This window comes from Thermobia domestica, chromosome 13 (genome assembly GCF_964235325.1).
Source record: "Thermobia domestica chromosome 13, izTheDome1.hap1.1, whole genome shotgun sequence".
Classification (NCBI taxonomy): Eukaryota; Metazoa; Arthropoda; class Insecta; order Zygentoma; family Lepismatidae; genus Thermobia; species Thermobia domestica.
Genome location: NC_137466.1, coordinates 184012723 through 184035356, shown reverse-complemented (window position 1 = coordinate 184035356; position 22634 = coordinate 184012723). Strand labels below are relative to the sequence as shown.

The 22634-nt window shown below is 34.9% G+C and overlaps 2 protein-coding genes across 2 annotated transcripts in view; one reads left to right on the top strand and one right to left on the bottom strand.

The window, feature by feature from the left end:
• The window catches only part of LOC145667880 (pancreatic lipase-related protein 2-like), a 65552-nt gene extending 62979 nt beyond the window's left edge, over positions 1-2573 (bottom strand). The window contains exon 1 of the mRNA XM_081735310.1: positions 2434-2573. Within this exon, the coding sequence (XP_081591436.1) occupies positions 2434-2573 (140 nt within the window). The remainder of the gene's footprint in view (positions 1-2433) is intronic.
• Positions 2574-2698: 125 nt separating this feature from the next.
• The window catches only part of LOC145667878 (pancreatic triacylglycerol lipase-like), a 139868-nt gene continuing 119932 nt past the window's right edge, over positions 2699-22634 (top strand). Inside the window, exons 1-2 of the mRNA XM_081735309.1 lie at positions 2699-2792; positions 11043-11102. Coding sequence (XP_081591435.1) covers positions 2699-2792; positions 11043-11102 — 154 coding nt within the window. The remainder of the gene's footprint in view (positions 2793-11042; positions 11103-22634) is intronic.

Sequence of the window (22634 nt, the reverse complement as noted above, 5' to 3'; positions counted from 1 at the left end):
TGCGATCGAACCCGGAACCCCAAGCACCAGAGAAAGCAGACACTTCAGTAGACTAAGAATGTCGGAGGATAAAATAAAACAGAATCTTAGAGAGGTCGGTAGCTCTAATACTAACTGATTTTGCTTCGCACACAATAGGGTCCAATTGGGAGTCCGAGCAGCCACTTCGTAGCAGTGAATATTTCAGAGGAAAATTCACTCCCCCTTGCAGCATACGGCTCCCAGAAATATTTATTGGGAGGGGTCCATTTTTTTTTTTTACGGTGTCCAACCCATGTATGTTGTATTAATGTGTTATTCTACACCTGAAAATAGATAAAGTGATTTTTATTTGCTGTCACCTGTATTTTCAGAAAAAAATAACTGAACTAGATTGTTTTTATAAGAAAAGGAAGAATACAGATGAGATGTAAAATCAAATCTTTTGGCTGTATCAATTATTTTTATGTTCAACAGGTAAAATTTTGTTAAGAAAGTGAATGCTATATCACGAAGAGTGCGATATAACATCTTAAACACATTTATTATTCGAGTAAACTGTGTAACTAATTACATATCTTTAAACGTTAATCGATGCTTTTCATCGTGCTCGTACGATAATTATCAATTTATAATTTTTTTATGCCATGAATTGTGTATCACTAAAACAATGTTTGAGATTTGAGTGAGTTAGTGTTGCTCACGTAGCTCGAGAAATGTCTCGTCTCGGCTCGGCTCGAATTTAAAAATGTACTTCTCGTCTCGTTTTCGAGAAGTGAATTCTTGTCTCGTCGGCAACATTGTTGGCAAGTGCTCGGCAAAGCAACCAATTAAACGCCGAACCAACATTGGTATTGGTATACGTAATTAGCTTAATATTTCCTACCATTAAGTTTACTATTTACACTTATATGAAGTTTATTTTTCTGTGGCATTAAGCTTCCCGATTTATTTACTTACTACCGTCAATTATCCGCTTCACTGTGTTAAAATAAGAAAAATTAGTAATGTGTTTCGTTAGTCAGTCACTTTTTATTATTGCTTTCGTGCTCTAAGATAGGCGATGTTTTTTTGTCCTAAAACGTAAATATTACTGTTGTGTGTTGAATTTGGATTAAACGGCATCGGAAGTGTCACTGTTCATCTTAGCGACCCCGAAAAATTATGGATTCGACACTAATATTGGTCATTCTTTTTATCACTTTTAAATATCTCCTCCTCCCCTCCGCTAAGTTGTGCGGTCACAATGAAAACGTAAAAACTATTCCAGACCCGAAGTTCATCTGGGTTGAAAATTTGATCAAAATCGGTCTGGTGGTTCAAGACTTACTAAGTCACAAACACTTTCATTTTCATGTACTCTATACAGATAGATAATTGGTTATTAGCATTACTAAAACAATGAGACTATGCATGTTATGGTTATTTATAAGGAGCCTGGCACCATCTATCTGTTTGGTTACTGCTACAATACACTGCAAAAAACGGGGTGTTGAAATAACACAAAATGACTACCACTTGAGCGTGTTACTTGTGTGTCAATTCAACAGCAGTTACATCGCCTTCAGAGCATATCAGAAATACCTCGTTACTGTCTGTAAGTATTTGCATTGTTCTTTATTGTTTGGTATGAGCAAAGCTTTGCGAAACATATTTCGCATTTATGATGGCAAGTAACTAATAACATTCTATGTTTTCTGTAATCGGTCACAATAATATTGTTGTAAACTTGTGAATCATCTGACAACAGTTACACAGATAGCTGTACTTCCATCTGTTTTCTTTATCTGTTATTCTTGTGTCTTAGCATATATGAACATAAGATGGCAGAACTGTTGCCTGTGTAACTGTTGTCAGACGATTCACATGTTTACAACAATGTTATTCTGACCGATTACAGAAAACATAGAACATTATTCGTTACTTGGCATAAGTGTCAAATATAATTTGCAAAGTTTTGCTCATATTAAATGATAAATACCAATGCAAATTCTCTCAGGTAGTAACTAGTTATTTCTGATATGCTCGGAAGGCAACATCCTGGTGCTGAATCAACACACAAATAACACTCTAAAGTAGTAGTCATTTGTGTTGTTTCAACACCTCATTTTTTACAGTGTACTATACAGGAGTCTAAAAATATTTATGTATTTTAACAAAACATGTGTGTGTTTGATCTTTTTTTAAAAATGTGTAAATTTGTCTCAAAATAGCAAACTAATTTGATTTGCATTTTGATAATTTCTTTTCTCTGTGATAATATTTAACTATGACTTGTCACATCTTATTATCAATTAAATCACCGTATCTATTTTCAAGTCTTGTTTTGGAACTTAATTCTCTTAGCTTTTTGTTTCCTACTTTAAGACAAATTAAGAACGAAGGCAAAAAAAACAATCCTTTATCTTTCAAGACATTTCCATCGATTTCTGTAGTGTGAATTCATCTATTTACCTGCAAAGCTTCAATTTATACCGTATCTGATAACATAATTTTGCATTCGCTATGATTGAGCTGATGTTTTCATTCACTTTTTCTGCATATTGCGTGAGATGGAGATGATGTGATAAACACACATACACAGTATACACCATTGCTCATTTACGTTCTGTGTTTAAAAAGTGAACAAATGAGAAATGCTTCTAGAGCAAAAAATCTTGTATCTTAAGCTTGCTTTACTATAATATTATTAATACACATATGACGTTAACCTTTAGGAATGATCATTTACAAAGAAATATTAAATGGCGTACTGCTCCTGTTGTCTGTCGTCCTATGTGTTGATGCCCAGGAATTTGATATTGAGCAAATGGGTAAGGTAAGACTTTATTCTATTATTTTTACTACTTTTCTGAGAACTGTGTTTTTCCTCTGTGGCCTAATAAATTATAGTCGAGTGGTTTGAAGTGTTAGACTGATGATTACGAGATTTGATAGCCGTGGATTCGAGTCTTACCTATCATAGATATTTTAATTGTCCAAATCCAGCTAGCAATGTGGGAAACACATGTACTTCAATGTAAGTAATAAACAAAGGAGCATATTAGCAGATTGAGAAATTACAGGGTGACCCAAAATTAGGTATACAGTCCAGTACTGATCAGCTCATTGCATTTTACATCATTCCTTGTTATCCATCAGGTAGACTTAGTTTCTTTATTTTTTGTTCTTAATACTTATAACTTTAATAAGTCTTTTATTTATAACTTAAGCTCGGAATAGCCGAAGCAAATAAATTGATAAACTACAATGTTATACTTGGTAAGTGCAGGGATGTACACCTACTTTTGGGCCACCTTGTATAGTTGAGTTGAGTTGATTTTGAGTTTAACGTTTCTTTCAGCACCTAGGGTATATGAGACGTGGACGTACTGATTAACGTGGAATTCGAACCACATGAGCTTTCCGCCGAGAATCAAACCTGGGTCTATCGCGCCATTGAAAAATTATGGTATGCGCGGGGCAGGCGGTCTCGAGTATGATTCCCCGTGGAAATATGACTCTCTTCTCCGAAATCCAGAAAGTAAAACATCTGGTTTCGGAAAATAAAATCTGTGGATTCTAGATTTTTTGGTCATCCTTAGTAAAAATAAACATTAAAAAGATAAAAATAAATGTAATCTTTGAGTTTAACAACGTTCTGCGATTATGTCCTTTAGGCAAAAGGAAACGGTAATTAAAGCAAGTGACTGATGATGGAAGAATTGGTGGAATGAGAAAGTGGAAGAAAACAGGGGCACTCCGAAAAAATCCACGGGCACGATGTTGTCCACTACAAACTTACTTGGCCTTGGATAAAACCAAGGACTTCAGGTACCAGAGGTAATAATTGCTCTGCCACTGAGCCACTGTTCCTCCCTAACATTCAAAAGACAAAAGAAATCGTGATTGTAAACGAAGCAATATGCATCAAATATAAAAGTAGGTGGGAAGAAAGTAGAGCAGGTGATTAGTTTTTGATACCTGATTAATATTACACAGCTATACACTAAAAATAAAAGTTCTGTAGAATCCAAATTTCGAAACTCCAGAATAATTAACCATGTCAACTTTTTGATGAGCGAAAAGCTTGAGCGATTTTGGATAGGGAGGATACACGTATCACAGCCATAAAAAAAAGAAAGAAAAAAAAAACAAATCTGTGCAGCAAACCCCCAGGGTATGGATTCGATATAATTTGTTACGCCGAATCCAAATTTCGAAACCCCAGGACGATTGACCGTGTCAGTTTTGTTTTATGGATGAAAAACGAGCGATTTTGGATAGGAAGGACATACGTTTTTCATCCATAAAACAAAACTGACACGGTCAATCGTCCTGGGGTTTCGAAATTTGGATTAGGCGTAACAAATTATATCGAATCCATACTTTGGGGTTCGCTGCACAAATATTTTATTTATTTATTTATTTATTTATTTATTTATTTATTTATTTATTTATTTATTTATTTATTTATTGTCTGGCTGTGTTACGTGTATCCTCCTATCTCTCAAGTTTTTTGCCGATAAAAAATTGGTACGATCAATCATCCTGGGGTTTCAACACTTGGATTCTGTGTAACAAAATAAATCGCATCCATACCCCGAGCCCACTACACAGAACTTTAATTTGTGTGTGTGTGTGTGACTGCTATTAATGATTACATGAAATACGAACGTGAAATAAAAGCAAGGATAAGAATAATGAAAGAAACATTTAGGAACAAGAAATGTTTAGTGAATAAAGATTTAATAGAAAAGACTTATAAAATGTTAGGTGGAGTACTGTACTCTTTGGGTCTGAATTATGGACATTACGCAAAATTGATGGAAATGAAATGTAAGGCTAAGTTTTCGAAACATGAGGGTGGAGAGGAATGCAGAGAATTTGCCGAACATAAAAAGAATGGCAAAGTAGGAGAAACGAATAATTTTAGATGTAATTAAAAAAAGAAATTTGATAAATAAAATGTTAGAAAAAATGAGAAAGGGCTTTGAAGAATATGGGATGAAAATAAATGTTAGAAAGACAAAAGCCATGGTGATTGGAACGAAGGGGTCTATGTCAAATATAAAAGTAGGAGGGGAGAAAATAGAACAAGTGAATAGTTTTCGATACCTGGGTAGTATTCTTAGTAATGGCATGAAATGCGAACGTGAAATAAAAGCAAGGATATGAATGGCGAAAGAAGCCTTTAAAAGAAAGAAAAGTCTGTTTTGTGGGACCTTGAACAAAGAGTTGAGAAAAAGACTCATAAAATGCTTCGTGTGGAGTGTTGTACTGTATGGGGCGGGAACGTGGACATTACGTAAAGGTGACGAAAATCGACTGGAAGCCTTCGAAATGTGGGTGTGGAGAAGAATGGAAAGAATTAGTTGGGTCGAGCGGAAAACGAATGAGAGAGTGTTAGAAATGGTGGGTGAGAAAAGAACACTTTTAGATATAATTAGGAAGAGGAAGGGAAACTGGTTGGGACATTGCCTAAGAAGAGATTGTATCATGAGGGACGTCCTAGAGGGTATGGTGGCGGGAATTGTGGAGCATGGAAGCTTCTCAGCTGCCAATAGTGACCTGCCAATAAAGGCAGAATACCTATGATGATGAATATTTGATACAATCATTATTGATTTTCCGCAATTACATTCGTATTGTCAGTGCAGCACCCTCGAGCTTGTTTAAAATCTAGATTGAATTTATCAAGTGTTTCTTTTACAACTTTTAATAGGTTGACTGCCAAGGTGATTTGAGGGTACCACTCCCAGGAGGCCATAAATTTTTTCTTACCTTTGGCTCAATTATGCATAGTCATGTCACATTTTTGTCGCGATATTTTGCTTCTCCCGAAAATGTACCAATGGGATCCGAGCACCATGTGTCATATCGGAACCATAGTGGAAGTTGTTATGATTAAACTTTCATTAGTTTGTCTACCGGGCGGCATTTTGAAGAGGAGTTACACGGCACACTTAGATTAGTAACCGTGATAATGTTCGAATAGTTCCGATTCATCGTTGAGAAAACCAAAAACGGTGACCAAGACTTCATATATCAGATAGCCAGTTCACTATTGAAAATATCCGCTAGATTTTCACTAACAATAATTCATGGCCCACTAAATTTTCTCGCTAGCCACGACACAAGAATTCTCCTAACGAAACAAGCACCCAAAACCACTAGATTTGGTTGGAATTGGAAATAATGGATCCAATAGCATTGTGCATAACAAATCCCTCGCCATTTCTAATGCAGCTGCTAACACCCTTCCACAGAAGAGTAATGGGATACGACCAATGCATGATAGGTCCATGCCAATCTCTTAGTTATATCTGCTGGCAGAGACAAGAATACATATAGACAAGGCATATAGACTATTGAAATTCGTTTCTATCGTTTGCACGTCGAATGAACCAATTCACATTCGATTTCACCGCAAGAAAATAGCGCTGCAATCGGTTTTCCCTCGTGAAGTCATGAGTTTTAATAATTATCAGCATGCTTTCATCTGCTTCGCTCACAGTAACTTCGCTTGGATTGTCTGTGAATACATATTAGATTCAGTGCGAAAAGAAGATCTGCAAGAACATTTACCGTATTGAATATCTCTGATATTCATTTTTCTGGTTTATACATTTAATTTTCCTGGTCTGTGCACACCACTAGTCTACAGCTCCTTCATGAGAAAGCATTCAGCGGTTAGATTCCAAATTTTCACTTGGCTGACGTCAGATCGAAAGATAGTTCCTCCGTCGCAAGTTAGAGGCAACACTGTGTCACGTCAGATTCTAAGTTTCTCATCGATTTTAGTGTCTGTTATTCTTTGTCTCTGTCTACTTTCGGATGGAACTCCTTTACTGAAGAGATACCTACCAGCAAATTTAATCTTGGCACTGGAGTCTTTAGATCAAGTTTATCCCACCACCGGGGTATTCGGAGATATTCCAACATCACTAGGCACCCAATTCCACGGTTTGATCACAATCCTGCAGTTCCCAGGCAAATCAGGGTGTTTAAAACGGGAAAGAGCTCGAGTCCATTTCCTGCTGACTCATGACATAACTATAGTGACCACAACGACTGGTGAAGCCTGGGCTCTACACCAATCATGAACATACATGAGATGGATTGGAAGAATTCTCTATGATTCATGCTGCCTTCCTAACACACACTTGAAGAAACGTGAAACACCATAACATCAACAATGTTGCCAAACTTAGAAACTTTTGGCGAACGAGCGACAAAAAAATAGCACTTGAAGAATTATAACAGGAACACTAACAGTTATTCGAATTAAAAGATAACAATAATAATAACAAAATATAAAACAATGACGACAAAAATAAACAAAACGAAACTTAGCAGCAATCTGGCAACAATGCACCTTCAGGAGATGTTCTAAGTATAGCACGAGAGACGACACTGACAAAATTTCATGGATAGTGGTTAACGACTAGGACATACTCTTGCGTTTTATTGGATGCTGCAATTTGATAGATTTATGTCAAGCTTCACGACTCCGTGCGATCACTATAATACGGACCGAACATAATGACACGCTCAATTCTACTATTTGGAAATTGGGACGAACATCCACGAATCTCTCTTGGCGTGGGAGACCCGGATTCGATTTCCGGCGGGAGCTCATATGGTTCGGATTCCACGTTAATCAGTAGGTCCACGTCTCATATAGCCTCGCTGCTGAACGGGACGCTAAACTAAAATCAACTCAACTCCACGAATCTCTTCTCCCCCGACAGGAAACTCAAAATAGAGAATATTTTCTCCGCATAGAACCAACAAGATTTTTCCATTAGTAATTTAACGAAGAATCATTCCCGTAACTCGCCAATTTGCATTGTGAATTGGACTATTAACTATAAAACTTGTCTGTCGCCGTTTCAAATCCAGCTTAAGTCATGGTCTTACTTATTTTCCTTGCGATATTCATTTTCAATATCACCTCTCACTGCCTGCTTTTACCTATATATCACAATCGTGGGATCGTACAATACTATTTATCGTTTAACGATCAAAAGAAAAAAAATGTGCAAAAATGAAACACATATTAATTATTAGAACTTATCCAGCTGAACAATCTTATATGATTGAGGGTAAAAATTCATGAGTAGTTTTTGAGAAAATACCATTCCATTCTAATGGAATTTGTTTGTAAACTGAAAATTTAACGCTGTATGAGAACCATGCTGCTTACTGAGGTGAAACCAATACAGTGACATACACTCTCATTATGCTCTTTCTTATGACATTAGCCAGACAGACAACGGTACATGATTATAGTTCGTGAGCTATAGCGTAAAACTGTCATTAACTGTTATATTTACATTTACAGGGTGTTTCTAAACAACACCGACAACGTTTGAGAGGTGATTCCTGACACCAAGGTAAGGCGAAAAGTATAGACCAACCTGGGTGGACAAATGCTTCCTTTAGGAGTTATAGGCTGCCGAAAATATGAAGAAAAAAAATGAACTTTAAAGATCCATAGCTCCAATACTATGAGACCTACCGTAGTCGGGTCAAGACTTTATTTACAAACTAATATGTGCCTCATCCAAATATCCATGAATCAGAATCCTACGGTACTTCCACAACAAGTTTTCTAGAGGCAATTTGGTTACGCGCATATAATTTGAAGTACTCAAAAACTACCTCTATAAAAATGTTGCGTGAGTGCCTTAGGATTCTGAAATATGTATTTTTGTATAGCGCACATATTAGTTCCTGACCCGACTACGGTAGGTCCTATAGTATTGGAGCTATGGACGTTTAAAGTTCAGTTTTTCACGTTTCCGGCACCATACAACTCCGAAATGACGGATTTCTGCACCCAGGTTGGTCTATACTTTTTTTGTCTTATTTTCGTGTCAGAAATCATCTCCCAAACCTTGTCCTTGTTGTTTTGAAGCACCCTGTATATTTAGATATGATACATATTATTGATAGAGCACATCGAATTAAATAAAATAACACGCTTAAGGATAAATTCTCATGCTTAATTTTCGAAAAAACGAATTTTTGACGTAAAAAATAAGTCATATGTTGCTAGTAATAATTAATTAATTTTTATTTTGCTGGAATAAATTTTTATGTATTTTATATGTAGCGAAATACACTAATAAGTAGCAGATTGTAGCTACTGTTTCACTTTCCAAACGATGACCACATGCTACCATGAGTCATGAAAGGGATAAACTACAAATAATATTTGAATCTACTAAAATTAAAATAAATACCTTCAAGCGAGCATACTATGTATTCGTAGACTGAACTGCAACTAAAATATATTGATGTTATAGTTTTTCTCTTCATAGGTTTCCGTTAATGAAGTAAAATGTATACTTACTGATCGTCTGAGACCCAACAAGAATTGCATTTAATAATAATAAAACACAACACTGAACGTAATGCATAGAAAGATTTGTGCAAATGCTGTTTACGTGACGAAGAAAGAATATGTAACATTTCCTAGCAGATTTTTTTGTTTAAAACAAGATGAAAGAAACAGTAATTCCATAAATATTTTAGCAATCATTTATTGACTCAATTCGTGTCTCATGGCAAGTATTTCTCCGTTCCATTAAACTCTAATTTTTTTTACATGGCTCCTGGTATGCATTGTAGTTGTGCTATGGAATGCTAATCGAACATGTTTCTTTAGTTTGTAAACATTTGAACAATAAGGGTGATTTGTTTTTGATTAATATTAACAAACCACAGACACACAACAAAGATTATTTTTGACCATGAAGTCATGAGAGAAGACAAAGACGGCAAAAGACAAAAAGAGTGTATCAACCTTTTACGTAAATCATTCTTTATCCAGTAAATATCAGTAAAATTACTTTCATGGTAAATAATTTAGGAAGCACTGTCTAAAAACTTACTCTATACTTACTGCAGTGAATAACAATTTTTGAACAGAGTAAAGTGGCTTTTCATGTGGCTTAATAATCAGTGATGATTTCAGAACATTTTCCCCGGGGAAGGGGGCAATATTAATACACAGGGGAGAAAGAAAAGTACAAACCATAAACGTTCTACAGCAGTTCCCGCTATAATTTTTACTAGAAGAAGGAGCATAAATATTTATCGACCCTGGAAAGGCAGACAAAAATTGTGAAAAACTATTAAAATATTTTACAGTTCAAGTTTATTGATAGAGAGCAAATTTTTAAATTTGAGAAAGTTGGGTTGTCGATATCCTTATATATTTGAACTGACAATTCAAAGGCACAAGCACACACACACACACACAAACACAGACAGATACTGGCAATCTACACTGAGCATAAACGAGGATATGGCGTAAGGAAATGATAATATATATAAAAAAAACTTATATATTATTCTGATCATTCGTACAGCTTACAACTGTGTCTCATAGAAGTAGATAAATCTGCACAATAATTACAAACTTGCGTATAATACCATAATACAACTTGCCCGAAAAGTAGGTATACACCCCTGCATTAATGAAGTATAACATTCTAGTTTATGGGTTTATTTGCTTCGGCTGTTCCAAGCTTAAGGTATAAGAAAAAAGACATTAAGAACTAATAATAAGAAACTAAGTATACCTGATGGATAACAATAAGAAATGACATAAAATGCAATCAGCTGATCAATACGGTACCGTAAACCTCTTTGGGGCCACCCTGTATATTAATAATAGAGAATACATTATTTTTAAACTTAAAAAGCTCTTAAACTTAACGCTATTCTTAAACTTCAAATTTCAGTATTTCCACTTTCTTTCTAACTGACAACAACGCCATTTGAGGTAATAAATGGCTATCGGTATGGTAATAAAATAAATAAATAAAAAAATAGTGTCAGTGTAGCAAATAGATACAGTGTCTCCAGCAGAAAATAACATTGAACGGTACATAGGAACCTGACTCCCATTCACTCATATTAAAGTACGAAAACAAACTTCAATCCAGTTATTAGAATGCAATAGAATAGTTCCAAACCGATGTGTCGCGCAATTTCATTGGCTGTGTCAAGAAATTTTAGAATTTAAAAATTACGAAGCACTTAATGATTAAGTTCAAATCAATTTTCAGACGAATTGTACCAGTCAACAGATCTAGTGGCATCAACAGGAGCATCATCAGAAATGTTCAGTAAGTACTACACATAGTCAAAACTTCATAGAAAACTATGGTCTTATACTATTATAGGGTCGAGGTATCTCAGTGGTGGAGCGTTTACCTCTGGTGCATGAGGTTCTTGGTTCGATTCCAGCTCGCATGAAATTATTGCAACCAACGAGTTGCTATGTTGTGGTGCAGTGCCATTTTCATTTTACATAACAAATGTTTTGGGTTACTACTGCAGCGTTATGCCCAAGTTCAAAAAGATGTTTTAACAGCAGTTCACGTATCAGACGTTGTTAAGCACTCATAGCTATTGCCACTAAAAATTTACTGAAAATATTAAAGATGGTGGCGGCCTTCGTGTTAAATAGTCTTCTTGTCACACTACCTCCTTGACTGGTTTGATTTTGTACTTACGTTCGATTACGGCGTTACGCGCTTGCTGTTTGCGTTCTGAAAATATTGCAAAACTTAATACGTTTCTCTTTAATTGGTAGACCAGTCATTTTACTCGGGGTTCTCCCGTTTCCTACTACATTATCATTCCACCAATTCTTGCATAATCGTACATTTTCAGTCATCGCCCTTCTCTTTTAGTCTAAAGAACCTAGGAACGTGATATTAAATGTTTCATGAGATGTTAAATATTTCATTTTCTTTTTAGTTTACAATGATACTTGTAATTTTCATGAATGAGGATTATTTTTTCTGTATGTGTCTTACAATAAGGAGAACATATCAACACATTATGTCAAAATTTGAGGAATGAACAAAAGAAGGAGAGAGTGTTCGTAATTCAGACTCTACAGTCAAAAAATTATTGATACTTGGTCTTCTGCAACAAAATAATGAGAACAATAAGCTGCATCGATTCAAGACATAGCCTAGATATACTGTGACGAAAATATTGTAAATGATTTCGGTGATTTTCTTAGCAATTGTTATCGAAAGAGAATAGGGCAATGTATGCCTGCGTTTAAGCTCATTTTTGATAACTGTAACAAAGTTTCACAAATCTATAATCTTGACTACGGTGCGGTTTTATTTTGTGGAATTTATAAAATAATATCTCAAAAATTGATTGTTTATGAACTTTGTGGTTTGTTGACTTACCAAATACTATCTCTAAATAATTTCTTAGTATGTCAGCCTTAACTTTTCATATATCTTCTTGAAAATCTATAATATACATTTTTTTTATCAAAAGATCCAATATATTTAAATCAAAAATTTTCTTTTACGTCTTATATATGGAGAACTACATATAGTGAAGCCAAACCCAACTATCACTTAACTTAGGATGATGTGCTTATTTCGTAGAAAATATGAAACTCGATTTAGGGGCCGTTCAAAAATTTTGTGAGCCCTGATTTTAGATCCAACATATTTCATTCAATCAAAAATTTTCTTGTAGGCCTTATATCTGGAGAACTACTGCTTATTCCATGGAAAATACGGAACTCGATTTAGGGGAAGTTCAAAAATTTTGTGTCCCCTGATCCAAACTAATCATTGCCCAAGATCGCAAGTTTTTATGCATTGATTGCATCATTCCTAAAATTCTTGTCCAATATCGCAATCTGATCCACTTTCGGATCATTCGTAAATTTCTTGTTTTATTTCATTGCCCAATTGCTCCCAGTTTCTTTCTGTCTTTCTCAAGTTTGTGACTCATTTCTCTCTCATTAGGATCTCGAAGTGTGTAATTAAATTTGCACGTCATGAGTGTACTGGCAAAGACTTGTGGCAACAAAATGCAGTCGAGTATTCGACGACTGAACATGACCCAGCCACGCGTTCCTCGAACCTATGAAAGTTTGACAAAGTTTCAGAATGTGAAACAAAACTCACTTGTTTTCTCCCCCTAAGTTTTAGGACTGCATCCCATGCGTCGTTTTCGTATCGCACCCCTTCCATACATAAATATTAGAAGAAACGTTTTATTAATAATGGAAATATATTTTATGATTGAAGTTTGTAAGCATCACATAGACAAATATGCAGTATATATCATTTAATTTTCTATGCATCACAAATTGGCAAACGTTCAAAATCTTAATTCCGAGGAAAACGACGTTGAAATTCGTAAATCTTGCTTTGTACTTGCGAGTTACTGAATATATATTTGAATAAATATAATGAAAGATTTAGAAGAATTTGTCAAAACAGATTGCAATATGTTTCAATACAAATACCAACAAAAAAGTGAACTTAACCACATTTGCTGATTCGTAATGCGTGGGAGTTAGGATAGTCGTCAGTTTGTGGAAACATTGACGATATATAGTGTATAAATGGACGTTTCAAATATTAACATAGTGAATCGGAAGGATAATGCTTAACTACTCAGGAATATTTAATATTGAATAAGTATTATAATGGAAATCAATATTTTGAATTACGTTCAATAGTTATACAAGATTTACTAAATAAAAATATATTAAGAATTGATTTAGGTACTAAAGCGCAGATTCTAATTATTAAGAGCCTGATATACTAAAAATAATTCACAATTTACCATTTTTCCTTTGCTTGTTTTTCATAAGTGAAAGGATATAATGAAATACAACTTACCATAATCATAGATAATGTTATCCTACAACAGAAAATATGAACCTGAAGAATGTTTAGTGTTGCCAAACATAAAGATTACAGCGTTGCCAGAATAACAATTCCCGAAAATCTAAGTTAAGGCAGCGACTACAGGAACGAACTCAACTGCATTAGATTACGTATCATGTTTTTTGGTCCTTTTTTTTTTAAAAAAAAAAAAACTAACATTATTATTTAATTTTAATAACTGTATGCTAAAACGATTTTGTTTATTACAAACTAAATGCAACTGTTGTTTAAAAAGTAGTTCACAGGACTTCAAGACAACATAATACGTAATCAAATACAATTCAGTTCATTCCTCTACTCGCTGCATTAACTAGATTTTGTCTGAAATGTTATTCTGGCAATATTGTAATTTCTATGAGTAACAACACTGAAAAGGTTCATATTTTCTGTTGTAGATTAACATTATCTATGATTGTGGTAAGTTGCATTTCATTATCTCTTTTCACTTATGAAAAGTAAGCAAAAGAAAAATAGTAAAATTTGTATTATTTTTAGTGTGTCAGACTCTTAATGTGGACTTCCAACCACGACAGGAGCTTGAACACGGATTGGTTGTCGGGTGTACAATTCATCATAAAAGATAAACCCGTGCAATAGGCTGTATGACGTTACTCACCACACTATCTCATCTTCAAGAGACTCCGTCAATAGAATAATATTATGCTGTGAACAAAATAAAGTGTGTTACAAAAGTAATGCAAGATCTATGGTTCTTCATATAAATTGTACTTCAAATACTTATATATATCCTAAACACAATATTAATTGTCATGAACGCTTTAATTTTACATTCACAGTATGACGGAAAAATAACGGAACTTTAAATCAAAACGAATTAGGCATTTCATTAACTGTAGTTCTTTTTATTCAAAATACATCCCTTCCGCATCAATACACGCTGGGCACGTGCTAGCATAGGGTATTTAATGCTCTTGGTCGGAATCATCTTAATGACCCTCATTGCCGCAGACTCGATGTGTGTAACATTGTCATAAAATGTTCCTTTCATGGCCAATTTAAATTTTCAGAATAGGAAATAGTCACACGGGGATAAATCAGGTAAATACGAAGGATGTGGAAGCACACAGATTTGTTTCTCAGCCAAAAAGTTACGAACTACGATGGGTCTGTGACGTGGTGCTTGTCGTGCGGAAAATATCAACTGCCTGTGCTCGATACTCGGGCCTTATGCAAACGATTCGTTTCCACAAACGTTGCATAACACCCAGATAATACACACCATTAGCAGTTTGATCCTGTGGAAGGAATCCCCGAAGTATAATACCTTTGGAATCGTAAAAACAAACATTGTCTTCTCACGTGACTTTTGAAAACGCAATTTTTCGCTTTCGAAGAAACTGGTGACTTCCATGTAGCATTCAGCCTTTCGGTTGCGGGTCGTACTTGAAGTACCAAATCTCGTTACCAGTCACAATCGATTCCAGGAATGTTCTTCGTCTGGCTGTTTTAATCAGATCCTTGCAATGTTAAACGTGAGCAAGTTTATGGTCATAAGTTAAGGTGTGCGGAAGAATCTTTCCGTTTCTTTACATCCTTTGTCAAATTTTCATGAATCAAGTCTTTCGTTGCATTTAATTCCTCCGCCATCTCTTTTAGAATAATTCTCATTGTGGGCAATCATTTCACGCAGTTTTTCAACCAACTCATCGCTACTTTTGTTTTTTGGTCTCTCTGGCTTTGAGCCGTCCTCCAAAGAATCAAGACCGGCCTGGAATCGAGTATACCACTCCAACAGACGCATGGGAGACAAACAATCATCACCATAAACTTGTTTAATCATTTTCATTGTTTGTGTAAATGTGTTACCTAGCTTGAAAGAAACTTTAATATCGGCTCTTTGCTCCATCGTGTTTTTGTGATGAGATGACACCAGATACACTCACTTTTCTTGCTATAACTTTACGCACCGTTAATCTGTTCTCATGATTTTGGTCTAGTTTTATAGAGCAGGTATCCAGCTTTCCGGTGATATGTTGCTTCAATAGATGGAACAAGTGATTATCTGTAAAGAAAAAGTTCCGTTGCTTTCCCGACATACTGTGTATGTAAAGAGCAACTGAAGTAATTTTAGTTGTTTTTTTAATTGCCATTATTAAGTTATTTGGATGAGTATAGCAATGGTCTAATTCAGTTTATTCATAACTATAAAATGATACAGTAAGTTTTTGATTTTGGAAGCAAATCTATTATGACTAAAGGATGAACTTGATTTGATTTTAGTATGGATTGTACTGTTCACTATAAACACAAAATTTAATCAAGTAAGCGATTCCATTAATAAAAAATAAAATTGGAGACCTTGATTCAACAATGAGAGTACCGGTAGTTTTATTTTAAGCGCTTTTAAATTATACCCTACTTCCTACCTCGTTCAGGGAAACGAACATTTTGTTTCGTTCAAATCGATGGAAACTTCAATCATTAATCATCTTTGTAAGTGACTCCTTGTTGACTTTAATAAATAAAAATAATTAATTAATTAATAAAAAGGAAAAATTTTAGTGTAATTTATCTCTAGTATCTTTAGCAGACAATAACATTGAAGGGTACGTAGGAAACTGACTCCCTTTACCCAATGTGCAAATTCGAGAAAAACGACGGTGAAATTCGTAATTTTTTTTTTACTTGCGAGCAGAGCCGTAGCTAAGCGGGGGCCAGCGGGGCGCCCGCCCCGGGCGCTGATAGCAAGGGGGCGCCGAACGAGCGAGGAGAAAGAAAAAATGGTTTTGGACATGAGTAAAATACGAGTCGCCCCCAGAAAGTATTGGCGCCCTATTAGATCAATATTGCTGTCGGTTATCAATGAAATACGCAGATTTCTTAAAAATTTTCTTGCTCGCTTCGCTCGCAATCTAAAAGATTAAGTAAGTCATAATTTTTTTACTTATTACTTAAAGGGTTTATTATAGATGATTTCTTAATAACATGTGGTATACAAGGTCCCGAGTAATGACTTATAGTGTATGCAGGACAGTGGCGTATTTACGATTTTGTTTCGGGGACTTTGCTAACTTTCGGGTGGGGCTTTGCCTGAAAATGTGAAAATTCTGCAAGATATTTCATATACTTTACTATAATAAGTAAGATTTCGGGAGGGGGGTTAAGCCCGGAAGCCCCTTAAATACGCCACTGATGCAGGAGCATTTTTAAAATCAGAAAGAATCAAAGTCGTGTTCGGCATTTAACAGCGATGAGTTTGCTTAGTTCAAAACGTTTTTTTTTTATCTACCCAATCGGATTAATCATGACGCACAGTGGGGCCAAAGCACTGAATTCTTGGCAAAAATAAGAATTCGCAATATGAAGCAGAAAATTGAAAGAAAACCAATTAGTTCGGTGTGTGTAGTGGCTACAATAATGTTATTTCGACATTATTTCATCAAAAGCATAGTGTTTTACATCATAAAAGGAAATAGGTCTTTTCCTTATATTCGCGCCTAAATTATATATAAGATTATATGATTAGCATAAACAAACGCGTGGGCAATATGCTTTGATTTGGCAATTTACGATTGGCTTATATTCTTACGCATGAAAGGAAAAAGTGTACTTATTCATTTTACAACTGAAGAGTAATAAAATTGAAGAAAAGTTCTTGCTTCTCAAAATTATTTCAAACTTGTGGAGGATTCGTTATGACAATGAAGATGCAAGGACGCTTCAATACATAAAAATTATCTCATCACAAGTTCTCGATATGGATATATTATCAGATATATTAAACATATTATGATTTACAAGCATCAGTAACTTGTTCAGTTTGTTTTATATATTGCATCGTGCATTACTTGAGCTCATTTCAGGGCTTGATTGGAACATTCTCAGTTGGAGCGAGCGGAGGCTCATTACAGTTGATTCCAATGTCACTTCTGTGCACGCATCACAAAAAACACAATACTAAATTGATCAACACAATTTTTAATATGGTTCTACCTTATGGTCCATAGATTGTTTAGCATTGGCATTTCAAAATGTCACCACCATTAATCAAATATATTTGACTAGAGTTTAGTCCTGTTGGTGAATGCCAGAGAAGTATGACTAGATGTTGGAAACAAGATGGGTCGTGGAGGCGAAACCCCCAACGAGGTCTGGGGGCAAAATTCTCAAAATCGACCTATATTCAACTTCATCACTGCGTGCATGGGGATCACACGTCTAATAACCTAACACTTGCTCTCATATTCATCCCAGCTAAATTCAAAAGCAGCATTGCATCCAGAATGCGGTTTTTATCAAACATTTTCATGTGCTATACTTCCCAAAAGTGCAAATATGTGCAGGTTTTCTCTTTGCATACAGTAATAACAATGTTTCCACTACGGCATATTAAAAAATCACAGACATTCGTATTATGAGTAGTAATTGCATGACTTGAGGCAAATTTGGACTTTGACCCCGACCTTTATGACGTGATAGGTCAAAGGTCAATGACCTTGGCCCGGGGTCAATGACCTAGGGGTACATAGGACCAGCCCCTCTAAATTTTGGCAGGGGTACCATGGCCCACCCCTAAATTTTGGCAGGGGTACAAAGGACCACCCCCTTAAATTTTGGAAATTGCCAAATCTAACAGTATGTACCTCTATCCGTATTGGGGGTCTATGTCGTTCCCTTTCATGGGTAAAAAATTGCCAAAAAGTCAAATTTCGGGGGTTTTTGACCTAATTTATCCCCTTTGATGAGGTGTTATTACCCTATATGGTTATATGGGCGTATACAGGGGTCCATTCCCTTTCATAAGACATGGGTATATTAATGCACCCCGGGAGGGGTACCTTGGCCCACCCCTTAAATTTTAGAAATTGCTCATTTTATATATTTGGTATTATAGTACTGGACCCTAACATGTATTATGATAAATTTGGGTGGTCCACCTCGTTCCCTTTTAGGGGTACAAAATTGCCAAAATATAAACGTAAGCAATACGTTGTACCACGTGTTTGGTTTTGACCTAAGTTATCCCCTTGGATGAGGTCCTATTATCTTATATGGTTATATGGTTATGTATAGGGGTTTATTCCCTATCATAAGACATAGGTACATTTGTGCACTCCTTTTAAAATTTGTGAGGGGTACCTTGGCCCACCCCTTAAATTTTAGAAATTGCTCATTTTATATATTTGGTATTATAGTACTGGACCCTAACATGTATTATGATAAATTTGGGTGGTTCACCTCGTTCCCTTTTAGGGGTACGAAATTGCCAAATTTTAGTACAACCACGTGTTTGTTTTGGCTCAATTTATCCCCTTGGATGAGGTCCTATTACCTTATATGATTATATGGTTATGTATATTGTTCCATTCCCTATTATAAGACATGGGTATATTGATGCACCCCGGGAGGGGTACTTTGGCCCACCTTTTTATTTTGGAAATTGCCCAATTTAAACATTTGGTATAATAGTATAAGACCCTAATAGAGATTACTATAAATTTGGGTGGTCCATCTCGTTCCCTTTTATGGGTACGAAATTGCCAAATTTTAGTACAACCACGTGTTTCGTTTTTGACCTAATTTATTCACTTGGATGAGGTCCTATTACCTAATATGATTATATGGTCATGTAAAGGGGTCCATTTTCTATCATAAGACATAGGTACATTGATGCACCCTGGGAGGGGTACCATAGCCAATCCCTTAAATTTTGGAAATTTTTCAATTTAAGCATTCGGTATCATAGTACATGACCTCAACATGTATCATGATAAATTTGGGTGGTGCACCTTGTTTCCTTTCATGAGTAAAAAAAAATGCCAAAATATAAACATAAGCAATATGTTGTATCACGTGTTTGGTTTTTGGCCCAATTTATCCCGTTTGATAAGGTCTTATTACCGTATATGGTCATATGGTCATGTATATAGGTTCATTTCCTATCATAAGACATGAGTACATTGATGCACCCTTTAAAAATTTGGGAGGGGTATCTTGACTCATCCACTCAGTTTTAGAAATTGTTTAATATAAGCATTTGATATCTTCGTACAGGTCTTCAATATGTACCACTATAAATTTGGATGGTCCACATCGTTCCCTTTCATGGGTAAAGAACTACCAAAAATCAAATTTCGGAGGTTATTGACTCCTATTTAGCACGTTATATGGTTTATTACCTTTATATGTTTATGTTCTCTTTTAAATTTGGGAATTATAAAATAACATAATTTGGTAAACGTTTTCTAGGACCCATTGGTGTTCCTCTTATGGCCAAATATTCAAAATTTAAAGGTTATTGACCGGCTTTATTATTGAATAACTACAGGATTTATTACTTTTTCATAAGACACAGGGGTATTTGTGTACCAATCTTAAATTTTGGAAGGGGTACATTTCTTATTGTCATATCAATAATTGGTAATTGTTCATTGGGTAAATCATTATGATCACGTGATCAGTTATTGACCTATGATGGGATTAGGAGTCCAGGACATTAGTACATTGAAACTTTGTAGGATAATTTGAGAATGCGTCATTGGTTTTGATTATTCCCGCCAAATATAAACGTAAGCAATACGATGTACCATGTGATTGTCCTTGATGAGGTAGTGTACAGGGATACATAGCTAACCTTATTGAATCTTATGACTCGTAGTCTTAAGGGAATACATGCTACAACACTGGCAAAGTTATTGTTGATGCAATTTGATTGGTTGATCACTATCTTTCGTGCAATCTGATTGGCTGATCACTATCTTTCGTGCAATCTGATTGGTTGCTGATTTTCAAATCTTTGCTGCATTCAGTTTTAAGTTTTGTTTAACATTTAAAAATCTTGGTTTCGTTCAACATTTTGCACTCACTGATAAATATGAGTGAATTTTTTGTTTCAGAATTTTGTTTGAAATTTGTTTCAAAATTTTTTGTTTGAAAATGTTTTTGTTTGAAAATTTTTAATTTTTTGTTGCAAAATTTTGTTTGAAAATTTGTTTAAAATTTTTTCGTTTCCAAATTTTTTTGTTTAAAATTTTTTGTTTCGAATTTTGTTTTTTCAAAATTTTGTTTGAAAATTTTTTTCGTTTTAAAATTTTGTTTGAATTTTTCGTTTCCAAATTTTTTCGTTTCAAAAATTTTGTTTCAAAGTTTGGTTTGACATTTTTAAAAGTTTGTGCACTCATTAGTAAAGAACCGGAACTGTTTAGAACTAAAACCTCTGGCAACGTTGTGGTGCAATAGTACACATCAGAATATGGGGTTGTACTTGAAATGAAAAAACACAATTCATTGAAATGGATCATTTTATTACACTCCACATACATCCATACCAGATAGTGGTTCTGGATATTGTCGATACAATGTATTTTGAACTTCTTGCACTAGTTTGTCTTTAGCGTATAATTTTAATTCCAGTTGAAGTCTTTTAAGGTCTAATGCAATATCAATTGGTGGAAACTCAATGTCCATTTGATCACAAATAAACTGTTTATCAATACAGGTATGCACCCACGAACGATGTTGGTAACCATCACAATATCTAGAAACATGTTGTACAATATGCATAACACATTTTTCAAAATAGTACTTTTTCAGGAATATACTAGTTTTGTTGCACACTTCCACTGCATGTTTAACACACTGAAATACGCTGATGAATTTGTTCCATTCCGTTTGTGTTAGATACACCATATTGCGAGGGACATGGAATGTAATCTTTTTACGTAACAGCACCATCTTCTCTTCGAGGACTGTACGCAGCACCACTTCATGATTTGAGCCTAATGATTTGACTATGGTCACATTTAGCTCATCATGAAAATAATCGTTCATTTGGTCGATTCGTGAACATAATATTTGCCATTCTTCACAGGTCAGTTGTACACCAAATTGTTCTGCTTTGCCCAATCGAATCACAGGTTCAAATGTTCTAGCACTGATACCAATCATCACATGTTTTGTTTGAAATATATTTATTGGATAATAGCTTGCGAAGATGAACTCTTTATCGTTAGAAGTACACATCTTTCCTCCTGAAAAGCACTTGCTCAAATGATTTCGTGGGATGACAGTGTATTGGTTGATTTATAGAACTACGGCTGACGTCATTGGAAAGGAATGTGCTGACGTTTGAATTCATGGTTTCATCCCAGTTGCTGACGTCATTGGAAAGGAATGTGCTGACGTTTGAATTCATGATTTCATCACAGTTGCTGACGAATCTCGCTGTGTACTAAATTCAAATTGATGACTTCGACCCAAGAGTCTTTTATAACATAAAGATACAGATCCAGTATTTAAGAAACGCAGCAGTTCTTCTTGTTTTGATGCTTCCATGGGTAAATATCTTGCTGGTAAAATTATATTCTTATCATTTTCAAGCTTCACTACGATTCTTAATCCAAACTTTGTAGGAATCATTTGGCTAGCTAAGATTCTATAAGGTACATTCTGTTGTAAATCAGTAATCTTGGTAAATGATTTCATCACATCACGTGTTCTAAAAACTGCAGACAAGTAGCCATGATGATGTTATCATGAATACTAACTCGAACGATACTTATATATGATGCAAAACTGATGACGTTGCATTATCATGTTCTGACGTGTACTATTGCACCACAATGTTGCCAGAGGTTTTAGTTCTAAACAGTTCCGGTTCTTTACTAATAAGTGCACAAACTTTTAAAAATGTCAAACCAAACTTTGAAACAAAATTTTTGAAACGAAAAAATTTGGAAACGAAAAATTCAAGCAAAATTTTAAAACGAAAAAAATTTTCAAACAAAATTTTGAAAAAACAAAATTCGAAACAAAAAATTTTAAACAAAAAAATTTGGAAACAAAAAATTTTTAAACAAATTTTCAAACAAAATTTTGCAACAAAAAATTAAAAATTTTCAAACAAAAAATTTTCAAACAAAAAATTTTGAAACAAATTTCAAACAAAATTCTGAAACAAAAAATTCACTCATATTT